The sequence below is a fragment of the Phocoena phocoena genome, chromosome 2 (assembly GCF_963924675.1).
Source record: "Phocoena phocoena chromosome 2, mPhoPho1.1, whole genome shotgun sequence".
NCBI lineage: Eukaryota > Metazoa > Chordata > Mammalia > Artiodactyla > Phocoenidae > Phocoena > Phocoena phocoena.
Window position 1 is genome coordinate 11,349,748 of NC_089220.1, and position 14,744 is coordinate 11,364,491.

A 14,744-nucleotide genomic window follows, 5' to 3' on the forward strand; every position below is an offset into this window, starting at 1 on the left:
GAACCCAGGTCTCATTCCACGTGTTCATTTCAGAGATCGATAGTGCAAATTCATTGTTAGTGATTAAGCCAGGCCTCCAGCCTCTCACCCAGGGCTCTTTACCTCTGGGGGGTAGTCATCAGTAAGAAAACCACCAAAAACAGCATCAAAGACAATACGAGGAACAAACGTGCACTGCGTTCTGGCTGTTGGGGATTCCTTGCTCTACAGGGACCATCTCACCGATCCCTGACCACAGGCCTCTGGTGTAAGTCCTCATGTTGTCCCCATAGGAAGATGAAGATGAGAAAGCCAGGGAGACGAACGGTCACCGGGGCGGTGAGTGAAGGAGCTGGAATTTGAACTAGGTCACACTAGCTCTAAAGCTGAGAGTGTCATGGACATATAGACACTACCAAACGTGAAACAGATAGCTAGTGGGAAGCAGCCGCATAGCACAGGGAGATCAGCTCGGTGCTTTGTGACCACCTGGAGGGGTGGGATAGGGAGGGTGGGAGGGAGGGAGACGCAAGAGGGAGGGGATATGGGTATATATGTATACGTATAGCTGACTCACTTTGTTACACACCAGAAACTAACACACCATTGTAAAGCAATTATACTCCAATAAAGATGTTAAAAAATAATAAATAAAGCCGTGTGCTGGGCCGCCCTTCATAGGAACTTGCGACACTTCCCATCCTGGTTGCTCTCCTGGCGTGAGTGAGTAGTGGGGTGGTGAGCACCCCAGAACGGGGAATGTGGTAAGAACACAACAGGCTCTTGACATTGAAAGAAAGGAGATGTTGCAAGACGGCCAAGGGCAGCCGTGCATGTGTGTGCGCGTGTGCGTGCCCGCCCTAAGGGATGGGCACTCTCGGGGCTGTGGGTGTTTGCCACCTTGCTGGCCAAAGGGGTCAGAAACCCAATGAAGGTGAGCAAGGTGTAATCCCAGGACAGTGGGGCTGCCGAGAAACTGACTGAAAGAGAGCCGTGCGCATCCACAGGGGAGCAGGGCGGGACTCATGGTTCAGCCCTGTCCTGGGCAGAGGCTCCCAAGCCTGGAAGTGCCGTGGCCGGCTGTCTCCACAGCATCAGAGATGACAAATTTTTGTGGGACTTTCTGACAGGCCAGGCTCTGTGCCCATGCCAGCCACCACCTGAGGACGTGGAGAGCCCGGAGGGGGAGGGTGCGTCTCCAGGCTCTCCCTAGATCCAGGCGGGTTGCTCCTGAGGGCTGCCCGGGCCCTGTGCTTCACTTTCTTGGGCAGCTATGACCCCCCCATGACTGGTCCATTCTCCTGGGTACTTCGCATGGTCTCCTTGGAAGGTTTCTTAGCAAGGAGCAGCAGACGGCCAGTCTAAGGTGACTGGGCTGCAGCCCCACAGGTGAGCTGAGGCCCCCGAGGCTCACCTCCAAGTTCTTATAAGACCCTTCCTTTGGGAGAAGGTGCAAGTTATGGGGTAGACGATCAAGAGAACCGCCCACCTATGCTCAGACACTCCCGTTACCGCTCACCTAGATCGTGGCCATAGGCTGCCTCCGTGCCCCCACCCCACCCCCAATCCATTCTACTCCTTGTGGCTCTATGCTGGGCGTAGGATTGCCCTTGATTGCTGTTTGTCCAGAATCGCTTCCCAACCTTTAGCCTGGCATTCAAGGCCTGTGGGATCTGGCCCTGTACACCCTTCCAGCGCCGCCTACTGAACCTCCACCCACTCTCTCTGTTGCTCACTTCTTCCCGAACATGCCACGGGCTGCCACACCTTCAGGTCTTGGCTAATGTGGTTCCCCCTGCTTGGAATGCTTTTCCCACCCTCTCCACCTGGCAAACTCCTACTCATCCTCCAACACTCAGGTCAAGTGTCACCTGTTTGGTGGAGCCTTCCTGACACATTCAGGCCTCACCTACACTCCCCTGGGCTCCGCAGTCCTGGTGCACACTGACGGGAGAGACCAACCCTAGGACTGTACTTCTCTGGTTCCATCCTGAACCATGGGAAGAGGTCTAAAGACAAGAAGAGAATAAGTGAGAAAATGAGAAGAGGGAGGCAAAAAGGAGGGCAAAGAGCTCCATAAGTGATGGACCACCAGCTGGACTGCCCGCCTCAGGATAGCAGGGGCGTCCATCATGCACAGAAAAAAGGAACACATTTTCCACCACTCAGATTTGTATTCCTACAAGAGTGGAACAGACAGTGGGGTTCAGGGAAATGGGCCCGGGGCCTGGGTGATTAGGAACCACTCCCCTGCCCCTAAGATAGGCCTGGTGGTTGTACCTCGCAGGGCAGAGGCCCCAAAGCGAATGCCGCTCTGAGGGGTGAGGAGCTGCACCCTGGGGTCTGAGGGCCTATTAGGGAACTCAGTGGCAGCATAGGTCTTTATGCTTAAAAACAAGGAAGTAGGGCTTCCCTGGTGGCGCAGTGGTTGAGAGTCCGCCTGCTGTTGCAGGGGACGCGGGTTTGTGCCCCGGTCTGGGAAGATCCCACATGCCGCGGAGCGGCTGGGCCCGTGAGCCATGGCCGCTGAGCCTGCGCGTCCGGACCCTGTGCTCCACAGCGGGAGAGGCCACAACAGTGAGAGGCCCGCGTACCGCAAAAAAAAAACAAAACAAGGAAGTGGGTAACATTCTCTGCAGCCTACACAATGCCAAGGCCAGGGGAGAAGCGGAACACTGGCATGCAAGGATCGCGGTTGGCCCGGCTGTGGGCATCTGTGCCCACCGGCACTGGGCAAGCTCAGCTCAGTGGTCGCAGTTCCCCTAAGGGCCTGTGCCCTCACTGCCTCTGTGCTGCCCTCGGACTGAGGCAGATGTTTTGCTGGCCCTGTGGCTTCCTGTGTCTCAGCTGGGGATGCCTTCTGCCAGGCGTCCACTCCCACAATCCTCAGGGGTCCCGGGCCAGGCCAGGTACTGGGCTGTAGTACCTTCACGCGTGAGGAGCCCTGGGCTACCGGCAGAACAAAGAGGGGACGAGTAAATGCAGTCAAGTATTCCAGATGCCATGGAAACAGCTAGAAAGTCTGGTGAGATCAGTGGGTGAATTTTGTTGTGGCATCCTAAAGACGGGCTGTTGGACAGCCGTTCAATCTGGAGTTTTCAATAAATTTTTAATAAGTAGGAAAATTCTCATTATATAACGTAAAGGAAAAAGCAAGTTACAGGCAAACTTGGAAGCACTATAGAACATATGCTTTTTCTAAACATATTTTAAAAATATTAAAACATATACATACTACAAATATGTCTGAGGACCTCTGCAAATCTAACCCCTATCTATCACTGCTTTCCCTAGATTCCTTTCGCACTCAGAATCAACTGCATGCAGTTTAGGGCCGAGCTGCCCCCTATGTTAGTCCTGTGGGCCCAAGCTTATACCTACATAGACCTTTTGAACGTTGGCTTTTCCAAGGGCAAACTCAGACTTTCTTACGTCAGCTCACGAGCAAACATTCTGGGCGATCACGTGGTGCTGAGCCTGTAGGTCAGTAGCCCCGTTTCAGCAACATCATCGCTGTCTGGACAGCAGGGCTTGTGCAATGATTTGGATATTCATGACATTCTATTCATTTTGTAAAAAGTGAGTAGAGTGCCAGAAAAAGAACCACTGCCGACGCTAGTGATAGAAGACACATATGCCTCATAAACCTATTCCAACTATGAGATCACCAGGTCGGGAGTCAGAGCCTGGCCCGTGGCAGGTCGGAGCGGGAACCAGGGTTTAGGGAGGAGGCTGAGCTGTGTGCAGAGATGAGCGTCTGCTGCCTGCAAAGCCCAGCTGACCTTCTGCTCCTATCACGGAGATTTCCCGGCAGCCTTTCACTAAGCCCCCTTTTATCTAAGCTCGTGAGTGGGTTTCACTTCTCTGCCACAGGAGTGCCTTGCCCAGAACAACGTGTGATGCGCTGGGCACAATGCCTGGTGTGTCTGGGCCCTTGGCAAGTGCTGCTCTTTGCATATTTATCATCACAACCGCAGGTGAAGGTCAGGGAGGTCTGCACATCCCAGAGCCAGGGCCTCTGGCCTCTGACAGGACGTGCCCTTTCGGCTCCGGGTCTCCGTCCATTCTGGGGAAGGACTGAAAAGTTAACCGTTCCTCGGCTGCAGGGAAAACCTATTTTGGTGAACCTCGCTTCTGACCTTCAGCCCTTGGGGACACCAGGCCTGATCAGAACCCTCCGGTTCTTGGGATTTCCCTGGAAGTCCAGTGGTTAAGACTCTGTGCTTCCAACGCAGGGGGCGCGGGTTCGATCCCTGGTCGGGGAACTAAGATCCCACGTGCCGCGTGGCGTGGCCAAAAAATTAAAAAAAAGAACCCTGATTCCTAAGCTTCAATGTACTCAGATTCCATTTAAATCCCCTTCCCAAGGACGTGAATGCTGACACACAATCGGAACTGCCACCTGCTTCCCAGAGGGCACCTCCCCTCTCACTTCCTCAACGTGCCGGAGGTGAAGCTCACCCAGGATAGAAGGGCTTGTCTATTCCAGAAAGGAACGTGCTTCTCCCCAGAGGAGCAGCTTGTCTTTCATACAGCCGTTCCTAGGGCTTAGGGGCAGCCCCGTCCCTGCACCCCAGGTGAGAGGAAACTGCGGGTCCCTGGGGCAGTGGGTCTTAGGGACGCCTGCCTCAACCTACCCACAGTGAGGCTGCTAACCGACCCTCCTCTCAGAGGTAAGCCTCTCCGGATGGAGCTCATGCATCTCACTTGCCCTCCCAACTTGGCCTCAAAACTGGCAGCTGACTGCTCGTTGCAAAAGAACTGAGAAGGTCATGAGATGCAGCTGAGGGGCAGTGGAGGGGCTGAGCCGGGCGTCAGAAGCCCCTGGCACACATCCCAGCTTTGCTCTTGCCTGCCTGGAGCACCCTGGCCAAGTTTCTCGGCTGTGCTAAGAACTGACTTTCTATCTTTAAAATGGGGATGCAGGGATTGCACAAGATAGCGCCAAGGGCGCGGCAATGAGAGCGTCACCTGTGCCATTTTAGACCTTAGGAGGGGTGTCACTTGGACTGTGTGAGTTACAAGACTCTCACCTGTCCCACATGAAGCTTCTGGAAGGGTAAGAGCCCAACAACTATAACATCTGGGGCCCAAGTCCAGTGTTTATCCCCAATATCAACTGAAAACTGGCCCTGAAGTTTCTAAACTGGGTTAACCAGACCTAGGAGAGCCTGGATAAGGAGTTAAGGGGCAGCACAAGCTAGTGGGTGAGGGCTGGAGCCCAGCTGCCCAGCCCTCCACGGACCCTGTGACACCGGACATGTCACTCAACCCCCCGTGTCTGTTTCTTCTGCCATAAAGTGGGGATCACAATAACAGAACCTGCTTCAGAGGGTTGTTTGAAGATCTGATGCATCAGTGTAGATTAAGAGGTCAGTGCTCATTAAATGCGGACATCCGAGGGCCTGGACTCCTCCTACTTCCTGGCCTTTGACCACGAGCTGCCTGTGGCATCTCTTGCATTGCTGTCTAGAGGCCTCTCTGGGTGGTGGACAGTGGCTGGCTTGGGACCCAGGGGGCATCGCCTCTGATCCCAGGTCTGCCTCTAACTTCCTCTACACCCTGGGTCCGCCCTCTCCATCACCCTCTCCTCCATTCAACCAGCACTGGTGAAGATGGACTGCTGTGCTCAGCCACGTGTGGTGCAGGTTCCTGGGTATGGTTTAGACTTTTTAATGAGAAAATCGAGGTATATTTGACTCTCAATATTACGTTAGTTTCAGATGTTCCATATAGTAATTCAAAATTTTAATAGATGATACTCCATTTAAAGTTACTATAAAATATTGACTATATTCCCTGTATGGTTTAGTCTTGATAAGGACTTATTAACTGCTTTGTTCACAACGAGACCTGACCTCTGCCTAGGATTGGGGGCCCGCAGAGGCGGCTGGCTTGTCTTCCTGGCAGCTCCAGACTTGGTGAGCTTGGGCTCCCTGAGGGTTAGCATGGAGAGGCCGTGTCAGAGGTTGGCACTGGCTCAGCGAAGCCCATCACATGGAAAGGGCCCAGTAAACGTGAGCTCTTCTTACTATTACGTGGAAGGGCTGGGATCAGAAACGTTCTTGTCTTTTACTCTCCCCTCGTCAGCCCTCAAAAGGTCAGAAGGGTAAGGGGGCAGGGTGGGTGTGCTGAATCAGGTGGCTGGGCAGGGGCAGGCAAGGGAGTGGGGGGCACACTCTAGCTCATGACCATATTCATGCTGCTTTTCCTTCTGACGAGGGTGGGGCTGGGGCCCAGGGCTGTGGCAGCTGCTGGCACCCAGGTTCCTGGTCATCGCTGAGAAGTCCCCTGGCGTTTGGTCCAGCTTCTCCCGGGCCATGCCCTGCCACCAGGTCAGCCTGTGTGGGTCCTGACCAGACCCAGCTCCCTCAGACCCAGCAAGGCTGTGCATCAGATCTCCTGACAGCTGTTAAGGGCGCCACTCCGAAAAGAGGGAGAATCTCCCTGCTACAGGGGCTCAGCACCTGGGGCGGGGGTGCAGGTGGTCCCGTGGGAGCTGGGACTCAGGATCCAGCTCGGGGTCAGCCTGAGGGGCCGTCCATCTGCACAGGCGGTCAGCGGGGGGCAATCCAGGGGCTCCATTTCCTAAGGCCCAGCCACCTCCCCTGACCCCAGAGGGGACTTACCCAGGCCCAGGTTGGAGATGGTCTTGAGGTCTGTGAAGCTGCTGGCCTCAAGGATGGCCTGGGGCAGCCTCAGCTTGAAGGGCAGTAAATCTCTGTGGAGACACGATGGGTTGGAGGTCAAGTCCAGGGAGGGGCCTGTGTGTCCATTCTCGGCCCCCCACCGCCCCCAAATCCTCAGCCCATAAAGGAAGAACTCCGGCAACCCCGCTGGCGGCTGGGATCGCCACACAGACTGGAAACTTCCCTGGGGCCGAGGGGAGAAGTCCTGAGGCTGAGGGAGCAACCAGTCAGATCCGGGTCCTGTGCCTGCACTGGCCCCAGAGATGCTAAGACCCTCCTTGGGCATGGAGAGGGTCGGGGGAGAGGCTTTATCCCCAGTTTTCTTGGCCCTGGAAGTCCAGGCAGCTCTTCTAAAGGTGCTATTCTGGGTAAGGCGAGTGACCCACCCCTTCCAGTCCTCTGACCCCCGCTGCTCCGCGCTGAGACCTGCAGCGGGTGCACAGCCAGACTCCCCTGGTGAACCTACAGCCAGGTACCCGCTGGCGAGCACACAGCCAGACAGACACCCCTGACGACACAGCCAGCTCTATCTGCTGCCTTTGGTCTGAATGGGGATCTTTTCAGCGATCTCTCCAGAGATCTCCCAGAAGGGATCTAGACACCCTCCCCCTTTATTGTACAGATGGGGAAACTGAGGCCCAGAGAGGGAAAGGAAGATGTCCAGGCCTGGACACACGGTGGGTGGAGGGCAGAGTGTGCTGAGCCCCAGGCCTCCTAACTTCAAGCCCAGGGCTGTTCCGTGGGGCAGGAAGGGGAGTGTGGCCCTGCAGGGGCCCCAGGATGGCTGGTCCCAACTCTACGTCTCAGCCTGGCATTCAAGGCCCGTCACAGTCTGACCCCGACCCCCATCTTCAGCCGTATCCCCAGCTCTGTCAACCTTTTCCCCAAACCCTGATTCGAGTCATTGAAATCCCATCCGTCCAGGCCCACTGACAGGCTTGCGTGATGTCCGCCTGTCCCCGGGGGTCTTCATGGCCTTACTGTCTATACCGCACCCTCCGTCTCCTCCCTTTGAACTACGTGAGAGCCCTGGAAGTTCCCGGAAGGGCCGGGCAGCTTTGCACGTCTCTGATGCCCCCAGAGCCCTTAGCACACACCACAGAGGCTCAAAGAGTGTTTGTCGAATGGACCCGTCTAAACTTGGGGAACTGGATTGGGGGAGAGCAGGGCAGAGGCCGCCTGGGATGTGGGTCGCCGGGGAGCTTCCCAGACCACCTCTGCCCATCAATACAGGCTGTGCTGCTCCGCGGGGTGCCCCCACCCCTTCATGGGAAGTGTTTTCACGGGGGAAAAACACTCTGCTTATGGAATAGCAGGATGGGGGAAGGTGGGAGAAGATTCTGGGTCCTTTTTTGAGTTCCTGGGTTGTGGCCTTTGGCTTCTCCATTGTCAATGGGGTGGGCGTGGCCCGTCGATCTTTGCTTCACTGTCATAGTTGTGTGATTCTGAGCATCTGAGGCCGTCTGTGGGCCTCCTGTCAGCCCTTCCAGCCAGGCCAGGCCTGGACCCAGACCGGACGGGCCCTCAGTGCCGCATCTCCACCTCAGGCCCTGCCCGGTCACCACTACCTCGATCTCTCAGTTTGAAGGGTGGCAGAATTCATCCCGGTGTTGCATGTCTACCTGGTTGGCGGTCTGGCCTGCCGCTGGGGCTTCCAAAGGCTCCTGGGCCACTGCATGTATTGAAATGGCCAGGAGAATCGCTCGGCTCATCCGGCAGCCACCCCCGACCACCAGGGCCACCTCTGACACCCCCTCCCCACCTCCTCTGCGTACTGCTCAAGAGGCTGCAGTGGTGGCTGCCGACCACAGCCCAGCCCGGGATCCTGGTGTCCAGGGCCTGCCCCAGCCTGCTCCCCGCTCCTGCCCACCACAGAGCCTTCCCTTGCACTCGAGGCCTCCTCGCTGCCTCCCAAAATGTCATCTTCCTACAGTGGATGTCCCCTGCTCATTGCCACCTCTGAGCTCTGCAGAGAGGGAACGCCCCCCTCGTCCCTTCCACCTACGTCTACTTAGACTCTACACATTCTTCAAGGCCGCACCACGGACCCCCTCATTCTCCACAAGCCAGTACTGCTCAAGGATTTCACGCACGTCTGCCACCCCACCTCCAGCATCCAGTTCAGCACTTTATCCAGGGGCCACCTCTTCTGATCCAAGGAAATGCATACACAGGATGGGGGTGTTCGTTGAGCATCTACTATGTGCCAAGTATCGGGCTGGGTGTTACCCAGTTTGGTCCTTATATCACATCATGTTATTATCATTACTACTACTGTAACACAGCAACCCTATGGACAGGCATTAATACTTTTGTATTAGTTAATTCTGGATCAGCTCCTGGGGGAGCTGCTAAGATGTGGATTCTCAGATCCATGCCCAGGGGTTCTCAGCGTTGAGTCTGAGTGTGGGTCAGGAATCCACCTTTTTAAACACCTCCCCGGCAGTACCGTGCAGGGTTAGAAAGAGCTCTGTGGGCAGCGTGCACAGACGCCCGGTCCACAGAGCTGGTTGTAGCAGTCACTGCCACAGTCCCACCCGGACCCCTCGGATGCCTTTCACCAGCTCTGTGCACCCACAGTCCAGCCTTGGAGGGGTTTGCTCCCGAGTGCCAGCACCCGTGACCCTCAGAGGCTTGTCCTGACACACTGGAGCCTCACTGCCTGCCCCAGTGGCCCTACAGAGAGCCACGAATGCCTGGGTGTGCTGGCTTGGGGGTACAGAAGCCCAGCCCCGTGGCTTTATAGTGGACCCCGAGGTCTGCTTTATGCTCCAGAGCTGCTGGAGGGATCTGGCTGAGGCTGGGACGGCCCCTGCAATGGACCCTTGCTGGGTTTCTCTCCGGTCTCTGTCCTGCTCCCCACTCCCTTGCCGCTTCCTCCTTGGGGGCAGGTCCTTTAGCGCCCCCTGCACATGGATCCTCCTTTCCAAGTGTGCCCCTAGGAGACCCCCAGCTAAGCTGTTACTATCATTTTCTTAGAAGCAGTTGCCAAACCCTGGTTTGCAGAGAGGCTTGTTATAAATGCAGATTGTCCCTTTATCTTACTTCTTCCTCCAGCCTCTATGGCATGGGTATTATCGTTCCCATTTTACCGAAGAGGTAGTTGAGAGATTAAGATTAGCTCAAATTCTGGGCTCTGCAATTATGTCATCATTCATTCATTCACTCGCTCACTCGAAGCACCCAGCATGGGCCAAACACTAGACTAGTGCCTTGTACTGAGGCAGAACTTCTCAGAATAGGAGAGGGCCTGACTCTGAGAGCTTGACGTGTCGTAACTCGCAAAGGGTCAGGGAGCCGCAGATGCTTTGCTTCGTGGGCCTAGAAGGACACGGCAGGTCACGGGAACCATCGTGGAGCGCACACAGTGGGGCGGCTGTAGGAAAGATCATGGACCTTGGAGCTCTATCTACTTTGAATCCCCACGCTGCCATTTACCAGCTACGCGACCTTGAGCAAGTTCTCTCAGTCTCGGCTTCCTCATCTGTAAAATGGGGCTAAGAAGAGCACTTCCCGGGTGGAATTGTTTGCAAGATTTAAAAAGAGAGTGGATATAGAACTGTAGCGCCATGCTGGGTACCTGGAGAGCCCTCAGTAAGCAGCAGCTTATTATCAGCGTCACCTGTTCTGCCCACGGGGTCCAGGAGGGTCCTGGTAGATGGGGGTGGTGGTGCTCTGGGTTGAGTGTGGCTTTCACCAGAGGCAACATGAATGGTCTCTTTGAAGCAGGGGGAGGTGAGCCTGGGGCCCTGGACCCCAAGACATCTTGCCCAGCTCTGCTTAAGTCCCTGTAGCTTAACCCATTGGTTTTTGGCACCAAAATGTATTTTTCAATTCGTGTTGACCTGCCAGCAGTTCTGAATAAATAGAGCAGCTCTGAGGGTGGTTACCCGACACCCTCTCCACCCAGCAGCTGCTTCGCAATGACAAGCCCTCTCCCACGGAGGGAGGGTGTCAGCCCTTCCCGCTGTTCCCACAGGAAGTTCCTTCTATAACTCCTCCAACGGGGCGGGTCAGGTCCACGCAGGACTCCAAGCTGTCCTGGAAGCCGGAATACAGGAAGCTGCTATGACGGGCAGTGAGCGCAGGGGGCAGGTGGTGCTGAGGGAGGGGACTTTACTGGCCGGTCCAAGCAAGCAGCAGAGCCAGCACCCCCCTTCACAGTTACAAGGGTGAAGCCAGGGGACTGTCCCCTCTCTCTGCATCCTGTGGGCGGCACACTTCCCTCTTGGGGCTTCTCTGTGACAACCCTGTCCCCACCCAAGGTTGCATGGACATCTATTGCCATCAGATGCCCTCCTGGGGGCCTGGGCTACTCACCTACTGACACAGTAGAATGCGATCAGTCTGAAGATGTCCTCAAACACAAGAACCGAGCCTTCCAGGTACAATACTGAGGAGAGATGACAGAGGCCTTGGATGAGTGTCCCTGTCAAAGGGGAGGAAGGTCCCTGGGGAGGGCGTGTCTGCTCTGTGCTCACTGTAGGTCACAGCACCTGCTGCGGCACCCGGCCTGCCACGGCCGCATGTACATCAGCTGCCCATTGGACCACGGGGAGGTGAGAAATGAACTTCTGTGGTGTTAATCCGCTGAGATTTCAGGGGCCTTTCTATTACAGCAGACGGTGTTACCTTAACTAACACACATTCCTCATTTTGAGCAAAATAACACAGAAGACTCTAGATTGTAAAAGCAGAATTTAAAAATGTCTTGAGGGAACTCCCTGGCGGTCCGGTGGTTAGGACTCGGTGCTTTCACCGCTGAGGAAACAGGTTCAATACAGGGAACTAAGTCTGGGAACTAAGATCCCGCAAGCTGTACAGCGTGGTCAGAAAAAGTCTTGAATTAGACTTTCAAGGTCATCTCCACTTGACAATTCTGAGGGCTGTGAGGGGCCAGCAGGAGGACAGGTTCCCTATTCTGCTGTGGCCTCCAGGAGGTTCACTGGTCCAGGGGTGCTGGACTGGGGCCACTGGCCTTTTACCCAAGAACCTCAGGGCCTGTTAGAACCCCACTTGATTTGGCTACACATGTAATCCAAGAGTGAGGGTGACCCCAATACTTTTCAGCTTTGACAAGGAAGAGGGATCAAAGCATTTGCCAAAGAGCCCACCCCAGGGCGGATATGGCTGCTCAGAGGGGCAGGGCGCCAGGGTATGGCAGTCAGCGCCCGAAGCTGGGGTGCACTGCCCAGAGGAAAGCGTGGCACCACACCGCGCACTGCTGCAGAGCCCTAGGGCAAGGGGCCCAGACCACCTGAGTGAGCTGTGCACCAGGGATCTCAGCAGCCGTCCATCGCTCACCTCCTGACCCTCGTCCCAGGGTTCCATATGCCCAACAGGTGATGCTCCCTGCGCGTGGGACCCCACAGTGTACTTTCTTGGGCCTCAGAGGGGCCAGGAAATATGTGTGCATCACACTTCAGTTCCTATTTCCTGAGGTTCTTCTAGCGTCCATGGGGCAGAGGGGGAAGGCAGGACCCGGGTTCCAGGCCTAGCTCCAACCCCGGGATCAGCAGTGTGACGCTGGGTACACCCCTTCCCCTCTCAGCACCTCAGATCCTCCACCTGCAAAGGGAAGGAGCCCCTCCAACCCTAAACACTCGTGCACCTAGGTGACAGCAGCCTGCTGTCCTATTTTCAAAGCCTAGGACAGCTTTCTGCTGCATTGGTGATCTGCGAGATGGTCACAGGGGACACGTGAACCAACACGTTTTGTTCTAATAGCTTTGTTTTAATACATTCCTTCCTTCTAATACTATTGCACTGTTCTACACAGTTAACATGATTTTTTAAAAGATTACATTCATCATTTATGGCAAAGAGACCATGGTATCCCATTAGGATAGATATAAAAATTTTAAAGGGAGTTTAAAGAAAAATATTAGATAGATTACAGTACTCGGAGGTACCGGGAAGATGCCCATAAAGGACAAGTCTGTGAAACACCAGTGCGTGGAATTACCACCCTCTATGAGTTAACGGCCATGAGGCAGCCCATGGCGCCACCTAGTGGCACATTAGTGCATCGCCCACTCTCTCCACAGGAAGCAGCACAAATTGGCCAAAAGATCTCCCGTAGTTGGGAGAGGTAAAGAGAACGCTCCAACTGCAAACTGCGAATGTAAGGACCTTTCTCAAGAATCCTTCAAGGGGGGATTAGTGATGACGCACGCAAACAGGCTAGCCTCCTATGCCGGGCCTGCTCAACAATTAGCAGGTTTTCTTCATCATTGAGACATGGTCTGACCTCTGCAGACACAGATTAAACCCTTAAGATAGTCAGTCCCTCCCTCTGCTGTGGCCCTGGCACTTTCTATAAAGCCTGCAGCTCCTTTAGACTTAGTTTACCCCACTCTGGTCCGCTCCTCGGGTGCAGGGACCAGGGCTCATTCATTTTTGTAGCTGGGGCCAAGCAAACTTCTAGTGACCCCATCACACTTTTACAGTAAACACTGTAGATTTGTCAGAACACAAGAAGGCTCATGTCTGTTTCTTTGTAACCAGGTCTCTCCTGCCCCAGCCCCCTGCTCGCACCTTCCCGTCCTGCTCGTGGGAATAGCATCCCTGCACACCAAGGACACACCCGGGGGAGCTCCTGTATGCCAGGGCCAGGGCTTCGCCCACATTTGAGTCTCCCTCAGTGCCCAGCACAGTGTGTGGCACGCGGTTTGGGAGATAATAAATGTCTGCTAAAAGTGTGTCTCGGAGGGAGACCCCAGAGGAGTAGAGGCCCCCAGGGGCGTCTGGTTAGAGTCTCAGACCTCCCACTGCGTAGATCAGGGTCCTCCCTGCAGGGGCCCAACGGGACACCTGGGACTTGAGGGAGTCCCGACAGGCAGGCTCACACTGTCCTGGAGCAGAGGTGAATGCAAACCGGTAAGTGTTAGACAATCCTTTGTTCTGGCGGGTGGTGGTAGAGCTCAGCTTCCAGGACCGCCCTGTATCCTGCACTGGCCTGGTGGTTGTATGCAGGCGCCCAGGCCAAACAGCCTGAGTGTGAACGTGTCTCCAGCACATTACTGCTTATACTCCCTGCGCCTTGGTTTCTTCAGCTGTATAACAAGGATAGTAAAGTATCCACATGTTGTGGGTTGAATTGTGTCTCACAAAAAGATACGTTTCAATCCTAACCCCAGGTACCTATAAATGTGACCTTATTTGGAAAGAGGGTCTTGTCGGGTGGAATCAAGTTAACACAGGGTCAGAATGCATGGGGTGGGCCCTAAATCCAATGATTGGTGTCTTTATAAGAAGACAGGTAGGACTCCCCTAGTGGCACAGTGGCTAAGAATCCACCTGCCAATGCAGGGGACATGGGTTCGAGCCCTGGTCCGGGAAGATCCCACATGCCGCGGAGCAACTAAGCCCGCAAGTCACAGCTACTGAAGCCTAGAGGCCGTGCTCCCCAACAAGAGAAGCCACCACAGTGAGAAGCCCGTGCACTGCAATGAAGAGTAGCCCCTGCTCGCCGCAACTAGAGAAAGCCTGCGCGCAGCAACGAAGACCCAACACAGCCAAAAATAAATAATAAATTAATTAATTAAAAAAAAAAAAAAAGAAGACAGGTAAAGACCTGGGACACAGACACAGAGAGGAAAAGACCATGTGAATGGAGGCAGACATTGGAATACAGCTACGAGCCAAGGATTGCTGGCTGTCACCAGAAGCCAGGAGAGTGCCTTGAACAGATTCTCCCTGGTCTCCAGCAGGAGCCAACCCTGCCAACCTCAACTTGGGATTGCTGGCCTCCGGGCCTTTGCTCGTGCTGTCTCCTCGTGCACGGAGGATCCAGCTTCCCGCTTCCCTGCCTTGAGGGATCAGCTCCAGGTCCACTTTCTGCCTCAAAGCCTTGCTGGTACCCTGCCCTCTCCCACAGGAAAGCCACACGCAGGAGGTGCTGTCCTAATCACACATTCTTGGCTGGGTATATGTGGTCACGCTGGGATGTGTGCCGAGGCTTCTCAGACGGTGAGACTGAGAACAGGAACGGGTCTCACTTTGCCCATCACCTACACTGTGCCCAGCCCTGCACCTGGCATGTAGGGAAGACTCTGAGAAGGACAGCTGGGCTAA

General features: G+C 55.1%; 1 protein-coding gene across 1 annotated transcript in view; it reads right to left on the reverse strand.

Annotated features, from left to right (window-relative positions):
* Positions 1–14,744, reverse strand: part of RIN3 (Ras and Rab interactor 3) — an 85,912-nt gene that overhangs the window by 26,260 nt on the left and 44,908 nt on the right. The window contains exons 4-5 of the mRNA XM_065871638.1: positions 10,989–11,061; positions 6,609–6,700 (exon numbers count right to left, since the gene is read on the reverse strand). Of these exons, the coding sequence (XP_065727710.1) occupies positions 6,609–6,700; positions 10,989–11,061 (165 nt within the window). The remainder of the gene's footprint in view (positions 1–6,608; positions 6,701–10,988; positions 11,062–14,744) is intronic.